The sequence below is a fragment of the Ichthyophthirius multifiliis genome, assembly GCF_000220395.1.
Source record: "Ichthyophthirius multifiliis unplaced genomic scaffold scaff_1120509250987, whole genome shotgun sequence".
In the NCBI taxonomy this organism is placed as follows: Eukaryota; Ciliophora; class Oligohymenophorea; order Hymenostomatida; genus Ichthyophthirius; species Ichthyophthirius multifiliis.
The window spans coordinates 15898-33798 of NW_004086310.1; the positions used below are offsets into that span (position 1 = coordinate 15898).

General features: G+C 13.7%; 4 protein-coding genes across 4 annotated transcripts, besides 38 other annotated features; 2 read left to right on the forward strand and 2 right to left on the reverse strand. All coding sequences in view use genetic code 6, as the record gives it.

Moving 5' to 3' along the window:
- The first annotated feature begins 295 nt into the window (after positions 1–295).
- Positions 296–333: a microsatellite.
- Positions 334–1075: 742 nt separating this feature from the next.
- On the forward strand, positions 1076–1447 carry IMG5_125100 (hypothetical protein; the record flags this gene model as incomplete). The annotated part of the gene is made up of 1 exon (XM_004032247.1): positions 1076–1447. The coding sequence occupies one exon, from the start codon at positions 1076–1078 to the stop codon at positions 1445–1447; it is 372 nt and encodes a 123-aa protein (XP_004032295.1).
- Positions 1448–1793: 346 nt separating this feature from the next.
- Positions 1794–1829: a microsatellite.
- Positions 1820–1873: a microsatellite.
- Positions 1852–1909: a microsatellite.
- A 67-nt stretch (positions 1910–1976) lies between these two features.
- Positions 1977–2007: a microsatellite.
- Positions 2008–2380: 373 nt separating this feature from the next.
- Positions 2381–3828, forward strand: IMG5_125110 (phosphatidate cytidylyltransferase, putative; the record flags this gene model as incomplete). Its single annotated transcript, XM_004032248.1, has 4 exons — positions 2381–2464; positions 2728–3342; positions 3741–3745; positions 3786–3828. The coding sequence occupies exons 2-4, from the start codon at positions 2821–2823 to the stop codon at positions 3826–3828; spliced, it is 570 nt and encodes a 189-aa protein (XP_004032296.1). The 5' UTR covers positions 2381–2464; positions 2728–2820.
- Positions 2505–2611: a microsatellite.
- Positions 2619–2697: a microsatellite.
- Positions 2628–2697: a microsatellite.
- Positions 3565–3626: a microsatellite.
- A 216-nt stretch (positions 3829–4044) lies between the features above and the next one.
- Positions 4045–4105: a microsatellite.
- Positions 4106–4489: 384 nt separating this feature from the next.
- Positions 4490–4533: a microsatellite.
- Positions 4534–4735: 202 nt separating this feature from the next.
- Positions 4736–4815: a microsatellite.
- Positions 4761–4820: a microsatellite.
- Positions 4821–5443: 623 nt separating this feature from the next.
- Positions 5444–5489: a microsatellite.
- A 789-nt stretch (positions 5490–6278) lies between these two features.
- Positions 6279–6317: a microsatellite.
- Positions 6318–6439: 122 nt separating this feature from the next.
- Positions 6440–6487: a microsatellite.
- A 513-nt stretch (positions 6488–7000) lies between these two features.
- Positions 7001–7061: a microsatellite.
- A 46-nt stretch (positions 7062–7107) lies between these two features.
- Positions 7108–7182: a microsatellite.
- Positions 7183–7464: 282 nt separating this feature from the next.
- On the reverse strand, positions 7465–7779 carry IMG5_125120 (hypothetical protein; the record flags this gene model as incomplete). The annotated part of the gene is made up of 1 exon (XM_004032249.1): positions 7465–7779. One exon carries the CDS (start codon positions 7777–7779, stop codon positions 7465–7467), a length of 315 nt encoding a protein of 104 aa, XP_004032297.1.
- Positions 7780–7799: 20 nt separating this feature from the next.
- Positions 7800–7850: a microsatellite.
- Positions 7851–7868: 18 nt separating this feature from the next.
- Positions 7869–7907: a microsatellite.
- Positions 7908–8168: 261 nt separating this feature from the next.
- Positions 8169–8205: a microsatellite.
- A 46-nt stretch (positions 8206–8251) lies between these two features.
- Positions 8252–8297: a microsatellite.
- A 932-nt stretch (positions 8298–9229) lies between these two features.
- Positions 9230–9364: a microsatellite.
- Positions 9230–9421: a microsatellite.
- Positions 9381–9426: a microsatellite.
- Positions 9412–9488: a microsatellite.
- Positions 9489–9496: 8 nt separating this feature from the next.
- Positions 9497–9557: a microsatellite.
- Positions 9503–9554: a microsatellite.
- Positions 9558–10472: 915 nt separating the features above from the next.
- Positions 10473–10497: a microsatellite.
- Positions 10498–10620: 123 nt separating this feature from the next.
- Positions 10621–10700: a microsatellite.
- A 2162-nt stretch (positions 10701–12862) lies between these two features.
- Positions 12863–12901: a microsatellite.
- Positions 12902–13163: 262 nt separating this feature from the next.
- Positions 13164–13954, reverse strand: IMG5_125130 (hypothetical protein; the record flags this gene model as incomplete). The annotated part of the gene is made up of 3 exons (XM_004032250.1): positions 13164–13409; positions 13588–13799; positions 13917–13954. Coding segments are annotated over 3 exons (496 nt in total), but the record flags the coding sequence as incomplete, so codon positions are not given.
- Positions 13413–13472: a microsatellite.
- A 430-nt stretch (positions 13955–14384) lies between the features above and the next one.
- Positions 14385–14438: a microsatellite.
- Positions 14439–14745: 307 nt separating this feature from the next.
- Positions 14746–14801: a microsatellite.
- Positions 14802–15940: 1139 nt separating this feature from the next.
- Positions 15941–15976: a microsatellite.
- A 779-nt stretch (positions 15977–16755) lies between these two features.
- Positions 16756–16808: a microsatellite.
- Positions 16809–17192: 384 nt separating this feature from the next.
- Positions 17193–17223: a microsatellite.
- A 375-nt stretch (positions 17224–17598) lies between these two features.
- Positions 17599–17644: a microsatellite.
- Positions 17645–17901: the final 257 nt, after the last annotated feature.

Sequence of the window (17901 nt, forward strand, 5' to 3'; positions counted from 1 at the left end):
ATAATAATTAATGAAAATATTATAATTATTATAAAAAATAAAATTTTAAATAAAAAAATAAAATATTAATATTTTATAATATATATTTATTTTATATATTAATATAAAAAGCCTTGATAATAAAAAAAAAAATATAAAAAAATTTTTATATATATAATTAATAACATCTAAAAAAAAATGCATATTCTTGATTAAGAAAACGACGATAATGGTTTTTCTTTATATGATTTAATTAGTGCAATGAAAAAAACAATAAATAAAGAATCCAAAGATATCCAAATATCTGAAATTCAATAAAAAATAATAAAAAAGATGAATAAAAAAAATTAATAAGAAATAAATATAGAAATTTAAAATTAAGAAATTCCTGATGGATTAGAGGAATATTTAAGAAATTCATTTACAAAATGCAATAATAAAAAAGAGCGAAAAGAAATGAAAAAATATATTCTATAAGAACTTATTTAAGCGAAAAATTAGAATGAGCTTTTTATAAAAAACTGGAAATAATAATAACTTCCGGTTTTAAATAGGGAACGTTTTTTGGGAATTTTGCCTGATTTAAATTAAAAAATGTTAAAAAATTAATAAGTTTAACAATAATAATTAGTAGAAAAAATCGTAAAAAAAATAAAACTGGATATATAAACAAATTAAATAGATAATAAAGACGAAGAAAATGAAAAATAAAAAAAATTCCATTTATAATATCTTCTTAAAATTAAACTTAAAATAATTAAATTAATTTTGAAGAATTTCTACCTAAAGAACCTGTAATAGGTACAAATACTTAAATAGAAAAAGAATATTTAAGACTAACAACTTATCCAAAGGCAAATGAAGTAAGAAGTGAGGAAACATTAAAAAAAAGTTTTGATTTTATTATGAAGAAATATAATGATAATTAAGATGAAGAATATAGGTATTTTTAAAGTTAGTTTAGGTCTATTAGATAGGATATTATGGTTTAGGATATAAATAAGGAATTCAAACTTTAAGTTTTTGAATAAAATGCGAGGGTTTGCTTAGAAAATTATGATATTTAGGAATTTAATAGGTGTTTAGGGGAAATTATATGGCTTCATAAAGACTAGACAATCTCTAGAAAATTGTTTCTGATAGAGTTTATTTATTATAGGCTTATTTAGTATATTTTCGAAGAAAAAAATTTAGAAATTTATTAATGTTTATAGGAAATTAATTAAGATTAATTTCTTTAAAATGCTTATTTGAAAAAAGCTATGGAATTCTAACATTTCATTAATATGGGAAATATTAGTGGGTTTTTTAAATTATATTAAGAATGTAAAGATCATGGGAAATATATTATGGATATTTATATTTAAAAATGGATTATTTGGGCTGTTAAAATAATTTGCAAAACGTATGGACCGGAAGGGATTTCAGTGGATATATTGTAGAATATTTTTAAATATTAGAGTATTGAAAAAACTGTTCAGTAACTTAAAGGGGTAAATTGTGTATTTGATTAAGGAAATTAGAGACTACTTATAAAAAAGACTTTAGAAAATATTAAAAATAATCTTTGAGTTTTTTATTTTTTATTTACAGTATTTTTTGGGCGTATTTATTATAAAATTTATATTAAATAAGAATTTTTAATTTCAAAGTATAAAATACTATATATATAAAGATAAAATCAAAATATTTGTAATTATAATTATTAAAAATAAATAATGAAATAAACAGATTATAAAATGTTTCAAAATATTGTAATGTATAATTAATGAAAATATAAAAAATAATATATGAATTATAAAAATAAAAGAAAAAAGATATTATATAATATAAGAAATTATAAAATATAAATAAATATATTTTTATTTTAAAATATATATTAAAATAATTTTATATATATAATTATAAGAATTTTATTTATTAATTATAAAAATATTTTTTTTTATTTTTTTTATAAATAATTTAATCGAATAATTTTATTTTTAGTAAAAGATTTTTTTTTTTTTAAATATTTTTTTATAAATATTTAATCTTATTTTATTCTTATATAAAATTTATAATTTTCAATTCTTTGTTATTAAAATATAAATATTTAAATTTAAATCAATAAAATAACTAATTATTAATATATCAAAAGCTTTATATCTTTTAAAATAAAATTTTTTAGATTAATATATTATTTTTATTTTATATAAAAAATATAATTTAAAGTAATAATAATATGGTAGAGTGGAAAAAAAGAGTAATAACTGCTTCTATAATAGCTCCGATATTAATTTATTTAGTATAATATAAAATAACAGCAGTTTTTATAGCATAAAGTAAAAAAAATAAAAAAAGGATAAATTAAAATAATAAATAAATAAAAATATAAGTTTCAACTTTTTTATCGTATAAAGAATATACAATACTAATAAGTAATATATTAAAAAAATAGTTTGATACAAAATATGAAAATTATATATAAATAATAAATAAAAGAGAAGTAAATAAAAACATTAATAAATAAAAAAATTTCAAAAAAGATATGTATATAAAAATAAATATAAATATTTAAATAAATATCTAATACAAATAGATATATATAAATTTAAAATATATATAAAAATTAAAATATATTTATAAGAATAAAAATTAAAATATATTTGATATATATATATATATATATATATATATATTTATATATATATAAATATATATATATTATTTATAATATATTAAAAAAATATATTTTTTTAAAAATAATAGCTTATTTAAATTCCTATTTAATTTTTTATCCTTTGTATAAGTTTTTCTAATGATATTTTAAAAGAAACCAATTTTTATTTATTTTTATCATTAATGATAATCGTATTAATAAAAATGATTTAATTTTTAATTTATTAATAACCATAAAATAAAGACGAGACTTTATTTTTAATTACTTTTATTTAAATATCTGCTTATAGTTTTTATTTTATAATTTTTGTTTTTCCTTTAGCTTTTCCAATCTTATTCTATGATTATGAAAGAGGATATTCTTGTGTTATCTTTTGGATAATTATATCCTTTTAAAGTGATAATGGTGCTCTTTTTTTAGGTTCAGCATTAGGAAAAACCCCTTTTTGTCCAAGGATTTCACCTAAAAAAACTTGGGAAGGTGTCTTTGGTGCTGTTATATTAAGTACTTTTACTAGTGTATTATTACATTTTTTATAACTTGAGTTTATACCTAAATCTGGTTTATTAATAATGGTTTTAGTTGGGTTTTTCGGAGGATGCTTTGCAGTATTTGGAGATTTAGTCGAATCTTTTGTTAAAAGAACTGCAAATATTAAAGATTCAGGGGGTCTTTTTCCTGGACATGGCGGAATTTTGGATAGAGTATTTTATTTTATTTATATATATACATTTATTTTTAGTTGGATTCTTTAACTTTTAGCTCACCAGTAGTTTTTTTTATATTCTATGTATACGGAAAATATTGAGTTTTTATTTTATGTCAATAAAATAAATTATTTTTAAAAAAACTTAATTATATCAAAAATAATTTATTTGATTATTTTTAATAAAAGTATTCATAAAAATGTTAAATAACATTTTAATTATATATATATATATATATATATATATATATATATATATATATATATATATATATATATATAAATTAAAATATATTCAAAATTTAATTTTCAAATATAAGTATTTAATTAAACGAAATAAGATTTGTAAAATATAAACAATCCATTATTTTTATATTTTTTTTTAAAAAAAAATAGAGATTGTAAAATATTTAATTTTTATACTTATTTTTATTTTTTTAGATAAATAATTTTACTATATTATTTTAATATAATTTTAACTTGAAATATTAAATATTATAAATTCTAACAAAAGTTTATTTATAAACAAACAAAATTTTACATTTTACATTAAGATCAAATTTTTTAAAAGAATAAAAAACCTAATTTAAAATATAAATATAAAATTTTATTGATTATATATTTATTTAATAATTTTTTAAAAATAATAATTAAGTTTATAATCTGAGAAAAAATATAATATGTTTATTTAAATCTTCATTAAAATTTAAATTTTATAAAAAAATTTAAACTAAATTGTAAAAAAAATAAAAATTAAATTGAATTTATTTTATTTTTTAAAAAATAATCTTTTCCAAAAATAAAAATATTAGAAAGTACTAAAAAATTCATTTTTAATTTAATAAATAAAAATAATAAACTAAAAAAGATTTAAAATAAATTAAACTTTTAAAAAAACAATAATAAACATATTTTAAAAATCTAATATTATTTTTTTCAAAATTAATTAACAAAGAATAACTCAAAAAATTATTAATTTATTTAAAAGGAAAATAATTAATTTTGAAAAAAGCATCAATATTTGTATTTTTATTTATAAAATAATATTTAATATTTACCTAATAAATAAACAATCATAAGAAAATAAAACGAATAGAAATTAAGATTTATAATCATATTTTAAAATAATATAATTTTTTTATTATTTCTATATAAAATTATATTTTATTCTTATAACAAATATAATTTAAATAATTATAATTCTTTAAATATATTTGATTTTCCGAATATTTACTTAAATAGTATTTGCTTAATATGGTATAAATTTGTCTGATGAGACTATATAAAAGAGTTTTATATGTTTAAGAGCTAAATTACTAAATTTAATTTTCTGAATTTTAAATAAATTTGTATTCAAAAAAAATAAAATATCATAAATATTTAAACATTTCTATATAAATTTTATTTTTAAATATATATAAATATTATTTTATAATTTTATAAATTTTTTTAATAATTTAAAAAGTTTATTAATAAAATATTATCAAAATAATAATAATTTAATTATATATCTTAAGAGCAAAAAAAGAATATAGACTACATTATATTTTGATATAAAGTTTTAAATTAATATTAAAGTATTTATAAAATATTATAATAAACTAAAAATATTTTTTTTATATTTCTAATTTATATAAAATAGATAAATTTTAAATTATTTTTATATTTAAAAATACTAATTATAATAATATATTCGTAAAAAAAATATTCAATTTATATATATTTTTTATTAAATGACTAACTCTTTTATAAGATAGAATATATTCTATGTTTCAGTATATTTTTTTTATATATTTATTTATTTGTTTTTAATAATATTCAACAACAATCTTCTTATTATTAATTATTTTTATTATTATTATCTTAATTTAACTTTTAATTTTAATATTAAGGTGCTATTTTCATTCCTATATTATTTGTATTTTATAAATTTCCATTCTTATTCATACTTTATATAAATTATATATATTTAATATAAATATATATGTTAATTATTTTCATTTTTATTTTATTTTTTCTAAATAAAAATACATTGTCTTTACAAGTAAAGTAAATGACAAGTCTACATTTTAACCATTTTTTGCTGATGTTTCCATAAAATTTATTTTATATTATTATGCTTTTTATATATATATTTATTTTATAAAACTATAAATATTATTTAATACCTAATTCTAATCCTTCTTCATATGTAACTTTTCTATTTTCATTACAATCACATTTATTTCCAACTAACATTTTTTAAACACCTTCTTTTGCATGTCTTTTTATTTTATTTTATAAAAATTAATTTATAAATTTCTTTTGCTTGTTTTTTTTTCTTTAAATAAAAATAAAATAAACTTTTCAATTTCACTCATCCATGTTTTTACGTTTTCAAAAGACTCTCTATCTGTAATATCATATACTATTAAAATTCCTTAAGCACCTCTAATATTATTTAATGATTATATATTTATATAGATATATATTTTTTGTTAATAAATATATTTTATTTTACCTGTAATAACTACAAGTAATTGTTCTAAATCTATCTTACCCTGCTGTATCCCACTTTATTTTTTGTTTTTTATATTATATTTGTATTTATTTTTTAAAATAAAAATAACAATTTAAAGCTTAATATTTCTATCTTCTAATCTTAAAGATTTTATTTTCTTTTTTTTTTTTTTTTTTTAGAAAAATTTAAAATTTTGGAATAATTATATTTTATAATATTTAAATAATTTTTTTATATTCAAATGTTATTTATATTAACTAACATACAAAGTCGACACCAATAGTATTATAAAAGTTATAAGTAAATTAATTTTCCTAATTTTTAGTTTTTATTTATTTTAAATAATAATTTATTACTGAATATCTCATTAATATACATGTTTTTCCTGCTCCAGAATTACCAATTAAGAGTATTTTAAATAAATGATCGCTTTATATTTTTTAATAATTGTATTTATTTTTATAAAATGTATTATAAAATAGTTTTATTATTATTTTTTTTAATTTTTTTATTAAATATTATTACTATTTCGAATCCATTTTTTTAAAAAAAAAAAATATTCAAAGTTTTAATTTTATTTTTATTTTTACTATATAAATTAAAAAAAAAATTAAATAAAAAAAATATCAAAAAAATAAATAAATAGATGTTTATATTTTATTTAAATATTTAATATTAATTATATTCTATATTATTTATAAAAAAATCTTCATATAAAATACATTGCTTAATTTTCTTTATTATTCAACGATTTCTTCAACTATATATCCCTTTTTGCTTTTGCTCTTTTGTGTATAAATAATATTATTTTTGCAATTTTAATTGTTTTTTTTCATATTTGGCACCACTAGCTTTAATTAGCCCGATTAATTTTATTTTAAATGTAGTTAAATTAACTAATCCACTTATAATATATCTTACTAAGAAAAACATTTTTCATTAAAATTGTTTTAATCTAGAAAAGTTTATCTACAATGAACTTTTATATATTAATGCTGTTATATTATATTTATTAATATTAAATGATAATTTAAAAGGAAAATTTTAAAATTTTTTTTTAGTTTTTTGTTTATATATATATTATGTGATGAATAGATTAATTTATTTATTTTTTTTTTTTTAAAAAACATTATATTTTATGATTTATAGTAGAAATAAAATACAAAATATTTTTTTTTTAAAAAAAAAAAAAAACAAAAATTTTATTTTATGAAAAATATTAAAAATTATTTTATATTACAAAAATATAAATCTTTTTAAATTAAAAAATAATTTTAAATAAAACAAAAAAAATATTAATTAAAAAAGAAAAAATTCTACATTAAAAAAAAAATATTTGATAAAGAAGAATCTTCATTTGTATAATATATATTAAAAAGATATATATATATATTTTTTTTTTATATTATTATAAAATTTAAATAATAAAATTTACAAAAAACACAATAGAGATAAAAAAATTTAAATTTTAAGACATTTATTTTTTCAAAAATTAAATATAAAAATAATCCTAGTGAACAAAAAATAAAACTCCTTAAATATACTAATTATTTAATCCTAATGCTGTTTTGTAAAAAAAAAAAAAAAAAAAAGTTTTTTTAAAAAAATATCTCAAATATTTCATTTCTTTCTTTGTTATTTAACAGCTTCTTCAAGTAAGGCTCTTTTTACTTTGGCTCTTCTATGAGTACCTAATCTTTTTCTTGCAATTTTAGTTGCTTTTTTGCTATCTTTGGCACTACCAGCTTTAATAAGTTCGATAATTCTTTTTTCGTAAGGGGCAAATCCAGTCAATTCTCTAACAGTTTATCTAACTAAAGCTACTCTTTTACCCAAAGATCCTTTTCTTCTAGAGGGTTATTCTCTTTTGAATTTCTTGTTTAATTTTGTGGTTATGAAACCTTTATTAAGTCCTACTGCTATTCCTTTAGCCATTTTTTTTATTTTATTTTTTATATATATATATATATTATTTTTATTAATTATATATATTAATGTAATATATTTTGCTTTTTAATTTTATATTTTATTTATTTTTGTTTTTTTATTCTTTTAGTTTTTTTGGATTTACTATATGTATTTTAAATTATTTTTATATATTATATATAGAAACTAATATTTATTATAAATTTTTATATTTTATTTTTAATACTTTTTTTTGAATGATTAATAAAAAAATGTTTATATTTTATATTAGAATTTAATTTTTTTTATTTTTATTTTCTTTTGTATATATTTTTAGCTTTATTTTATTTTAGTCTTTTACTAAATTAAAAAAAGCATAACAAATTATAAATCGTAAATTTTTTTAGTTTAAAAATTTTAATTTTAATATATAATAAATTTAAATATATTATAAATAATTAATTATTATATAAAAAAAAATCTTAATAACTATATAAGATACAAATAAAATAAAATTAGAAATAAAAATATTTAGAAATAAAAAAAATATAAGAAAAATTAACAAAAACATTAGATTTTTATTCACTAAGGTTTAATTTAAAATATTTTTTGAATTTTTTTGATTTTAAATATAAATGAAAAAATTATAAAATATTTTTATTTATTTTATAATAAAAAAAACTAAAATCACTAAAAAAATGAATAATAATAAAAGTTTAAATAAAAAAAATGTTTCTTTTTTATAAAAATTACATTTAACAAATTCCTAATAATAAAATATTCGAATATTGCATTAAAAAATATTATTTGAAGAAAAATAAAATTATTAAAAATCCAATTAAAAATAAACAGAATTATCAGTCAAAATACTAAGTCCCATTAATTAAAATCAAATATATAAAAAAGCATAGAATGAAAATGAAATTGAAAAATTATAAACAATTAATTCAAAAAAAATCCTAAATAATAATTAAGCATATTTAAAGATTGATTAATAAATAAAAAATGACATTAGAAAATAAAAAAAAATATAAATTAATGAAAAAATTAAATAAATATTTAAACAAATAACAATTTTAAATAATTTGATTTAGTATAAGAAAATATAAGAAAAAGTTTCATTTAATAAAATTTGATACTTTTTAATAAAAAAGATAGATAAAAAAGAATATAAAGTATACACTATTCTACAAATTCGTAAAAAAAAGCAATTGAAAATAATAATTATAATCGTATGTTAAAAGATTAAATAAAAACATAAAGAAATAGAAATTACACTTAAAAAACAGATCTTAATTTAAAAAATAATAAATATGATTTATTTGAAAATATAGATAATAAAAATATTGAAAAAATAAAAACTATTAATAAAAGAACATAATCAGCTCATTAAAAAAATACGAATAATAATAAATAATAAATAAAAAATAAACAAACTAGTTTAAATTAAAGTAAAAACTTAAAATGCAATAATGAGGAAAATAATAATATCAATAATAATAATAATAATAATAATAATAATAATAATAATAATAATAATAATAATAATAATTAAAATCATATTAAAGATTATGATAATAATCTTATTAATAATAAATATTAATATAATAATAATTTCAGTAATAATAATTTATATTAAAATTATAATAACAACTATAATAAAATTAATAATTACAAATTTTACATTGATAATTATAAACTTTAATTTGATAGTTATAAATTATAATTAGATAATTATATTAATTAATAATAATAATAAAGTTAATTTTAATAAAATTTAATATAATAATGTTTAATTTAATAAAATTATAAATTTAAATAGTAAAAGTAATAATAAATTAATAAGAATAAAAATATATAAATATTTTCACATGAAGATTAAATTAATAATTAATATACTCCTTGGGTCGAAAATAATAACGAAGATTTTTCTACTTTAGAATTTATTTAATATGCTACTTGTAATTGATAAAATATTAATATTTGTAAAAAAAGTTTTGAAACTTATTATTTATAAAATTATTATATTTTTTTCTTTTAATTAAAATTTAAATTAATTTATAATAATTTAATAAAATAAATAAATAATTAACCAATAAATATAAAAATTTTTATAAAAAAAATGAAAAATATGCATAAAAAATAAAAAGATGTTAAATTATTGCCTAAAGGAATATTAATTAATAAATAATTAAGTTTAGAAAAATTACAATTTAGTTAAAAATAACAAAAATTAAAAGATGATTATGTACATTAAATGCCTACTTAAAGAAGCTGTTTTAATCAACAAAAAACGATTTAACAAACACAATTAAAACTTACTGAAAACTTAAAAATATTATCAAGTATAGAAACTATAAATAGGTAAAAAAAACAGAGTCTTTATATTCTAAAATGGATAATTAAGTTCATAATAAAAAAAATTTAATAGTTAAGAATTTAAAGGTGTAAATTTATATTAATTATGTGATAAAAAATAATATTAAGAGAAAGAATTTATATAATTAGAAAAAAAAATTAAAGAAAATAAAGAAAAAATAAATAAGTTTTTAGAAAAAATATAAAAAGATAATTAATGTCCTTTAGATATTATATAAAAAATAAAATTATTAGAATAAATGGAGAATTTTTTTTTATTAGAACTAAATGAAAATATGTAAATAAATCCATAAAATATAAAAATATTATAAAAATTTTTAGAAATAAATAATTTTTAAAGTTAATTAATATAAAATTTAATATAAAATTATATTTGCTAATTTTAAAATAAAAACATTTAAAAAAATCATGAAGAAATTATTAAATTATCAAAAATAAATAATATAAAATAGTAATAAAAAAGTGAATAAAAAGATATTTCATTTTTTAGAGATAATAATAATGAAAATAATGATATTAATAATTATACTAATAATAATAATAATAATAATAATAATAATAATAATAATAATTTTAATAATTATATTTAATTATAAAATATAAAAATGGCTTAATCAATTGTTCAATTAAGCCAAAAATTATAAGAATTCGAATCATGTCAAGATTTAGCTGAAACTAAAAAAAAATAGATGAACTTTAGCAATAATTAGGAAATTAAAATTAATATTTAATTTAGTAAATATAAAATAAAGACCGAGAAATTTATATTTATAAAATTTAAATGTCTAATTTGTAAAATGCATTTAATAATATTGATTTTCAATATTAAGTTTATAAAAAACATGCAGATTAATTAGAAATAGAATTAGATTAATATAAAAATATATAATAAAACTAATAAGAAATAATCAATAATTACCGTGAAAGGGCTTTTATGTAATTAGAAGATTATAATATGTATAAAATATAACTTTTTGAATAAGAAAAAGATTATTTTAAATTAAAAAATGAATTAATAAATACTAAGAATAAATTATATAAATTTGTTATTTAATAAAGTAAAGAAATATTTGTTGAAGAGAATCAAAATTTCAATAATTTTAACTAAAATTTGTAAATTTTAAAATTATAATTTTAAAAAGATTAAGTATTTTATAAAAAATTAAAAAAATTAATAAAATGACAAAAATTCTTTAAACCTAAATAATATATTAGATAATTTAATAAATAAATAAGCTTCTTAATAATCTCTATTTTAAGAAAACCTTAATTATTTTTTAGAAAAGCCTTCTTTTTTTATATTTCTTGAATAAATGACCTCTAATTATGAAAAAGAGATAAAAAACTTAAAAACCGTAAAATTTCTTTTTCTTTAATAGGTTAAATGAGAGCCATATTAGACTCAAAATATAACGAATTTATCCTTTATGAACATTATCCTAAATAAATATCACATTTTCCTGATTTTGTATATGGTTGGCTTGGTAAATTTACTTTAGATACGAAAAAAAGATAAATTCGATTATAAAATGAATAAGAAAAAATGCTATCTGATGAGATTAGAATGTGTTTTTTTTAGATTTATTTTGCCCAAAAATCGACTAGGTGTGGGAAGTAAACTGCTTTAGGGATTTTTTAAGCGAAAAAAATGGTTTAGATGAACTTTTTTTTTATTTAAAAGTTCGAAATATCCTTTTTTAAGGAAATTGTATGGAAAAACACGAAAGTAGTTTTGATACTATTATGTATGGGGATTTATTAAAAGTAGAGAAAGTAATAGAGGGAATTTTATATAAATACGATTAAATAAATGTGATGTTAGTGAAGAAAGTTTTAAAAGATTATGTAAATAAAAAAAAAAAAGTAAAAAATAATTAATTGATTTACATTTTGTTTTGAGGATTTTATTGGAATTTTATAAAATAGAAAAGAATAATCGAATTTAACTACTAAAAGAATGCTTTAAAATTTAAAGTTCTATTATTTAAAAAGACTAGGCTAGTTTATTCGGTCTTAAATTCAAGGCTTTTAGAAATATAATTAATCTTAATTTTCCGAATGCCTAGGAAGTAGAAATTGCGGATATGTATAGATATATGCATAATTTAGGGGATGGTATATGTAGTTTAGAGGTTTTTTTATGTGTTTGTGATGAATTTTCGTTTTTTCTGAAATATTTAGAAATCAATAGTTGTGAAGTTTGGGGGGGTTATAAATAATTATAGTTATAGTAAAAAGTTTTATGTGATGAAAATTTAGAGGAATATTTAAATTCATATAATTTTGCTGATTTAATATTTAGGGAGTTTAAAGGAATTTATGATGTAATATTTAAAGAAATGGTATAAATTGGGGTTGAGGGATTGGTTTTTCAATTCGAAAGCTTAAATAAATTTTTTTAGGGGTAATTTAAAGATTATAATAAACATTTTGTGTTAGAAATGGGAAGACTATTTTAGGCTTTGTATTAAGTGAAAGTTTTTAAGGTTTTTTAGTACGATTTTAAGAAAAATAAAATGGGATTTGATAGAATTTCAATTGTTTTGAATGATTTTGAATATTTGGGAAAGATTTTTGAGAATTTTTAAAAATTTTAATAGGAACAAGACAAATAAAATAATATTTAAGCTAATATTTTTAGGAGGTTTTAGTAAATTTGTAAAAATAAAAATAATAAAATGTATTTAGTTATGGATTCGTTATTAATTGCAAAAACTTAAAGTTAAAAACTTTGATTTTTTGATTTTTTATATTTTTTGATGTATTTATTTTTATAATAAAATACTTTTAATTTTGTTAAAGAAAATATTTTTTTTTTTTTTTTAATTTTAAATCAAAAATAAAAATGTACAAAAAAAAAAAAAAATATAGAAATTAATTTATTATAATAATTAAAATTGTATTTTTTTTTATTTATTTTTTACTTCAAAATAATTTGCATTAAGTACAACAAGGCTTTATATTTTTTTCTTCTTTTTCTATTATAATTTATTATTTTTCGCATTAAGTACACTGATTAAAAATTTAGGTTTAATTATTTTCTATAAATTTCTTTGAGCTTTCTTTAACTTTTCTTTCTTTTATAGAACTTTCTTTTAATGAAAGATCTTTTGCAGAATTATCTTTTAAAGAACTTTATTTAAAAATCATATTTTCTTTAGATTTTGTTTTATCTAATTTATTATTATCTTTTTAATCTTTTTAAGAAATTTATTATTTTAAGCTTATATTATCAGTTTATATATTGCAAATTTTAAAATATACTTTATAACATTCATCAACTTAAAAAAAAATAAAATTAATATAAATAAATTAAAATATAATAATAATAATAAAAAAAAAATTTCCCAAAAAAAAAAAAAATGTCATATTGTATATATATTTTTTCTTTGTATATAAATAAATAAATAATATTTTATTTAATATTAATTTATATAAATTAGATAGATATTTATATACTTTAACTTTTTAATTCATGTAAATCAATGTCTATATTAAATGTTTTTTTTACGAATCTTTTAAAAGCTATATATTCAGTTAATACTACTAATCCTTATTAATATATATATAAAACATCTTCATCTGTAAATGGAAGATTATCTGTGAGTCTTTTTTTAATAAAATTTTATAATTCATTTGAAATTTAATCTAAAATGAGAGGTTTTAAATATCTTTTTTTTTATATATTTTTATTTTGTTAAATAAAAAAGGAAAAAGAATATTAATAAATTTGTTTTATTTTTAATTTTATATTTTATCCACATTTTTAAAAATTAATTTAAATATACCCAAATGATCCTTTTACACTGTGTGCTGATTCTTTTACTAATTTATAATCTTAACTAAGTAAACCATTTAACATCTTATCATAATCTTTTTGAAATTGGGAGAAATAATACATATTCACAAATTCTAAAAATGATTCCTAGGAACCATATTCTTCATAGCCTGATTATAAATTTATTGGAACGTAATTTTCATTGAAGGCATTATGATAATTTATCATTTTTATTAATTTTTTTTGAAATAAAATAATATTTGTTATTATTATTTATATAATATATTATTAATATTTTTTTTTTTTTCAATTTTATTAAATATAAAGTAAACAAACAATAATATAAAAATTTATTGTAAATTAATTAAAACCAAAAAAATAAATAAATAAATAGTATTAAAAAATATGTTTTCTTATGATATTATAATAATATAATATTAAACAAGAATAGAAATATTATATTATTTTAGATTTTTTTATATTTTTTTCTAATAATATTAATATTTATTTAACTAATAATAAAATATTTTTATATTATATTTTAAAGTTTATAGATTATAGATTTTAATTTTTAAATTAATAAATATTCTATTAATTATTTAATATAAATATTTAAACAATGTTTAATATTTAAAATGAGTAAATTACAAAAGTAATAATATATTTATAATTCAAAAAATAATGATAGACATTTTAATTATATGTAAAAAAAAAACTTAGTGTTTTTATATATTATTTTATTCATAATATTATATTTATCTTATCTATTTCTATATATATTGTATTTATAAAATATTAAAATTTATTTATGTTAAAAATAATAAAAAAATCAATTTATATTTTTATTATTTTAAATATTTTTTTAAAAATTAAAAATTCTTTTTATATTTTAAAATAAGAAAAGCAAAAAATTTACATTATTAAATAATTTTTTAATAATGTTTAAGAAATATAAATTAAAAAATAATATTATATTATTAATTATATAATTATAATTATTTTATATAGAAAATATAATTTTTTTTAAATTATAATAATTTAATTTATATATATTTTTTCGTCTATCTTTTTTGATTATTATAATTTTATTGATGTAAATAAATATCTTTTTTATTATCTTTATTTAATAATTCAATTTATACTTGTTTTTAAATAATAATATTTATTAATAATTACTCAATAACAGTTTACTTAAAAATATCATATTTAATCTACTATTTAAGTAATTTTATATAGTTTAATTTTAAAATTAAATTTTTCTTTTTATTGTTACACCTGATTTCTACAAAATAATAATTTTAATCTTTTTAAATTCACTTCATTTAGTATATAAATTTTAAAAATATTTGTAAATAAGGTAATTTAGAATATAAAATAATATTTGATTAGCTAAATGTAACTTATATTTTTTTTTTCATAAATTTTATTTATTAACATATTATTGTAATTGCTATTTTTAAAAATTATAAAATAATATATTAGTCTCATTAATATATATATATATTTTGTTTAAATTTATACATAAATAATTTTTTTCATTTTCGTTTTATAATTTTATTATATTTATAAATTAACTTAATTTAGTACAATTTTTATCTTAAAAATTATTTTTTTATTTATATTTTATTTATCATCTTAGGAAAATAATGTTTTTATATTATTTTCAATCCTCATATTTATATTCTTCAATTTTTTTTTTTTTCAAATGAATATTAATTGTATAAAAAGATTTATAAAATTATAATAATTATAATATGATATAAAGTTAATTAAATATAATTTTTATTTTCTATTAATTTATTATATTTATAAATTATCCAATAATATAAATACTTCACTAAAATATATATAGTTCTTTGAATTTAATTTCTAAACTATTTTTAATTTTAATTTTTACTATTTTATTATTTCTTTCTATTTATAATTGAAAAAAAAATTCATTGTTATAGACTTATAAATAAATGATTAATATATTATAATTTAATATTATAAATGAAAAATTATATTAAATTTTTAATTATTATTATATAATAATATTTTATTGCTTTATTTATTTTATTCTTTTATTTACATATTTAGTAATTTATATGATTTTAATTTCAAAATCCTGTTATTTCTTTTATTTTTATTTAATAGTTTTTATATTTATAATAAAAATGGTTTCTAAATTTTTGCAGATAATTATGCTAAATTATTTAAGTAGAGTAAAAGTTCCAGAATTTTTAATATTTTTCAACTTACAAATAATATATATAAATTTGTAATTTATAACATTTAAATAAATATAATATATTTATAAATTGTGCATTTAAAATATTATTTAGATAATCAAGTTCTAAAAATAAAAATAAAAAAAAAAATTATAAAATTATTATTCAAATAAAATATCTAAGAAATAAATATTTAATATTAAAATAATAATTTCATTCAATTTAAATAAATAAATAAAAACTTTATTTATGATATTTTAATTTTAGGAAATTTAAAAACATTATTATAATTATACTTATTTTTATAAATCAAAAAAAAAATCATAATGATATAATTCTTTAATATACTATTTATCTTGCTGAAAATTTTTAAAATTAAATAAAATTATAAATTTTATTCGGGAAATCACACTATTTATTAATTTTTTTTTAAAAAAAAATCTCTATGAAAAATATTTATAATAAGTTTTTATAAACTTTACTTATTTTTATTGCTATTTTTTTTTTTTTATTATATATATATATGAAAAATTGATTTATAATTAATACAAAAAAAATATATAATCTAAAATAATCATATGTTTGTAAATTTTTGAAAGCAATTTAAATATACTTATAATATTCTAAAAATATAAATAAATATTATTTATATTTACAATATTATTATTATCTTTTTAAATATATTATTATATGTATTAATTTATAAAATAAAATTTTAAATATATTAATTTAATTTAATAAAATAATAACTTTTTATCTATAATTTTAGAAAAAGTAAAAAAGCTTTATATTAATATTATTTTTATATAATTTATATGTCATTTTTATTTTTTTTATTTTTATTAGTAGTATATAATTATTATCTGATTAATTACTATCAGTATCATCTTAACAATTATTTTATTATGAATAATTATTAATATTTATATAACCATTTATATTATTTTATTATTAATTTTAATTATCATCATTCATCTTCTTATCTTTATAATCATAGAAACCTTCTTCATCAAAATCATATTCTCCACTTTCATTTTAAAAAGCTTCCCATAAATTTTAATTGCTAACTTCTCTTCTATATTTATTCTATTATAATTATTCTATTATTTTAAATTATTAAAATATAATTTAATTACTTTTTCAAGAGACAATAAAAAATATGCTGATTATTAAGGATTAAAAATATTTCTCATATTATCTATTATACCTTCAACTTCTTAAACTCTGTATTGAATTTGTTTTTTGTTGTTTAGAATTGATTTATTAATCTATTTTATTTTTAAACAAAAATTAATTTTATTGTTTTATTTACAAATCTAATTGTTTTTTTCCTAAACTAATTTTTGTTTGAATTTTTATATATTTTGCTTTTATTAATTAGATAATTAAAGTTGTTTTTATAGTTCTTCTCTCCAAGGCGATTTTTTAACATTATCATTATCTTTTTCTGAGAAAAAATCAAAATCTTATTTTATTTGTTATAAATAAAAAATATAATTAAAAAAAATAAGAATAATATAATTAAAAATATTAATATTATACTTTCTACTGATGTCCATAATAAATATCTATAATGAGTAGGTATAAAAATTTCAATTATTTGTTTAAAGAAAAAATTTACAGCATTAAGTCTCTCTTTTCCTTATGCGCCTAACCTTAACTTTTTATTTAATACAAAAAATATTAAATAAATAATTATTTTATTCATTTTATTATTACTCGTAAAGAATCAAGAAGTAAATTTAATTCGTTTTCCTCAGTTTATACAGTCAAACATTTTTCTAT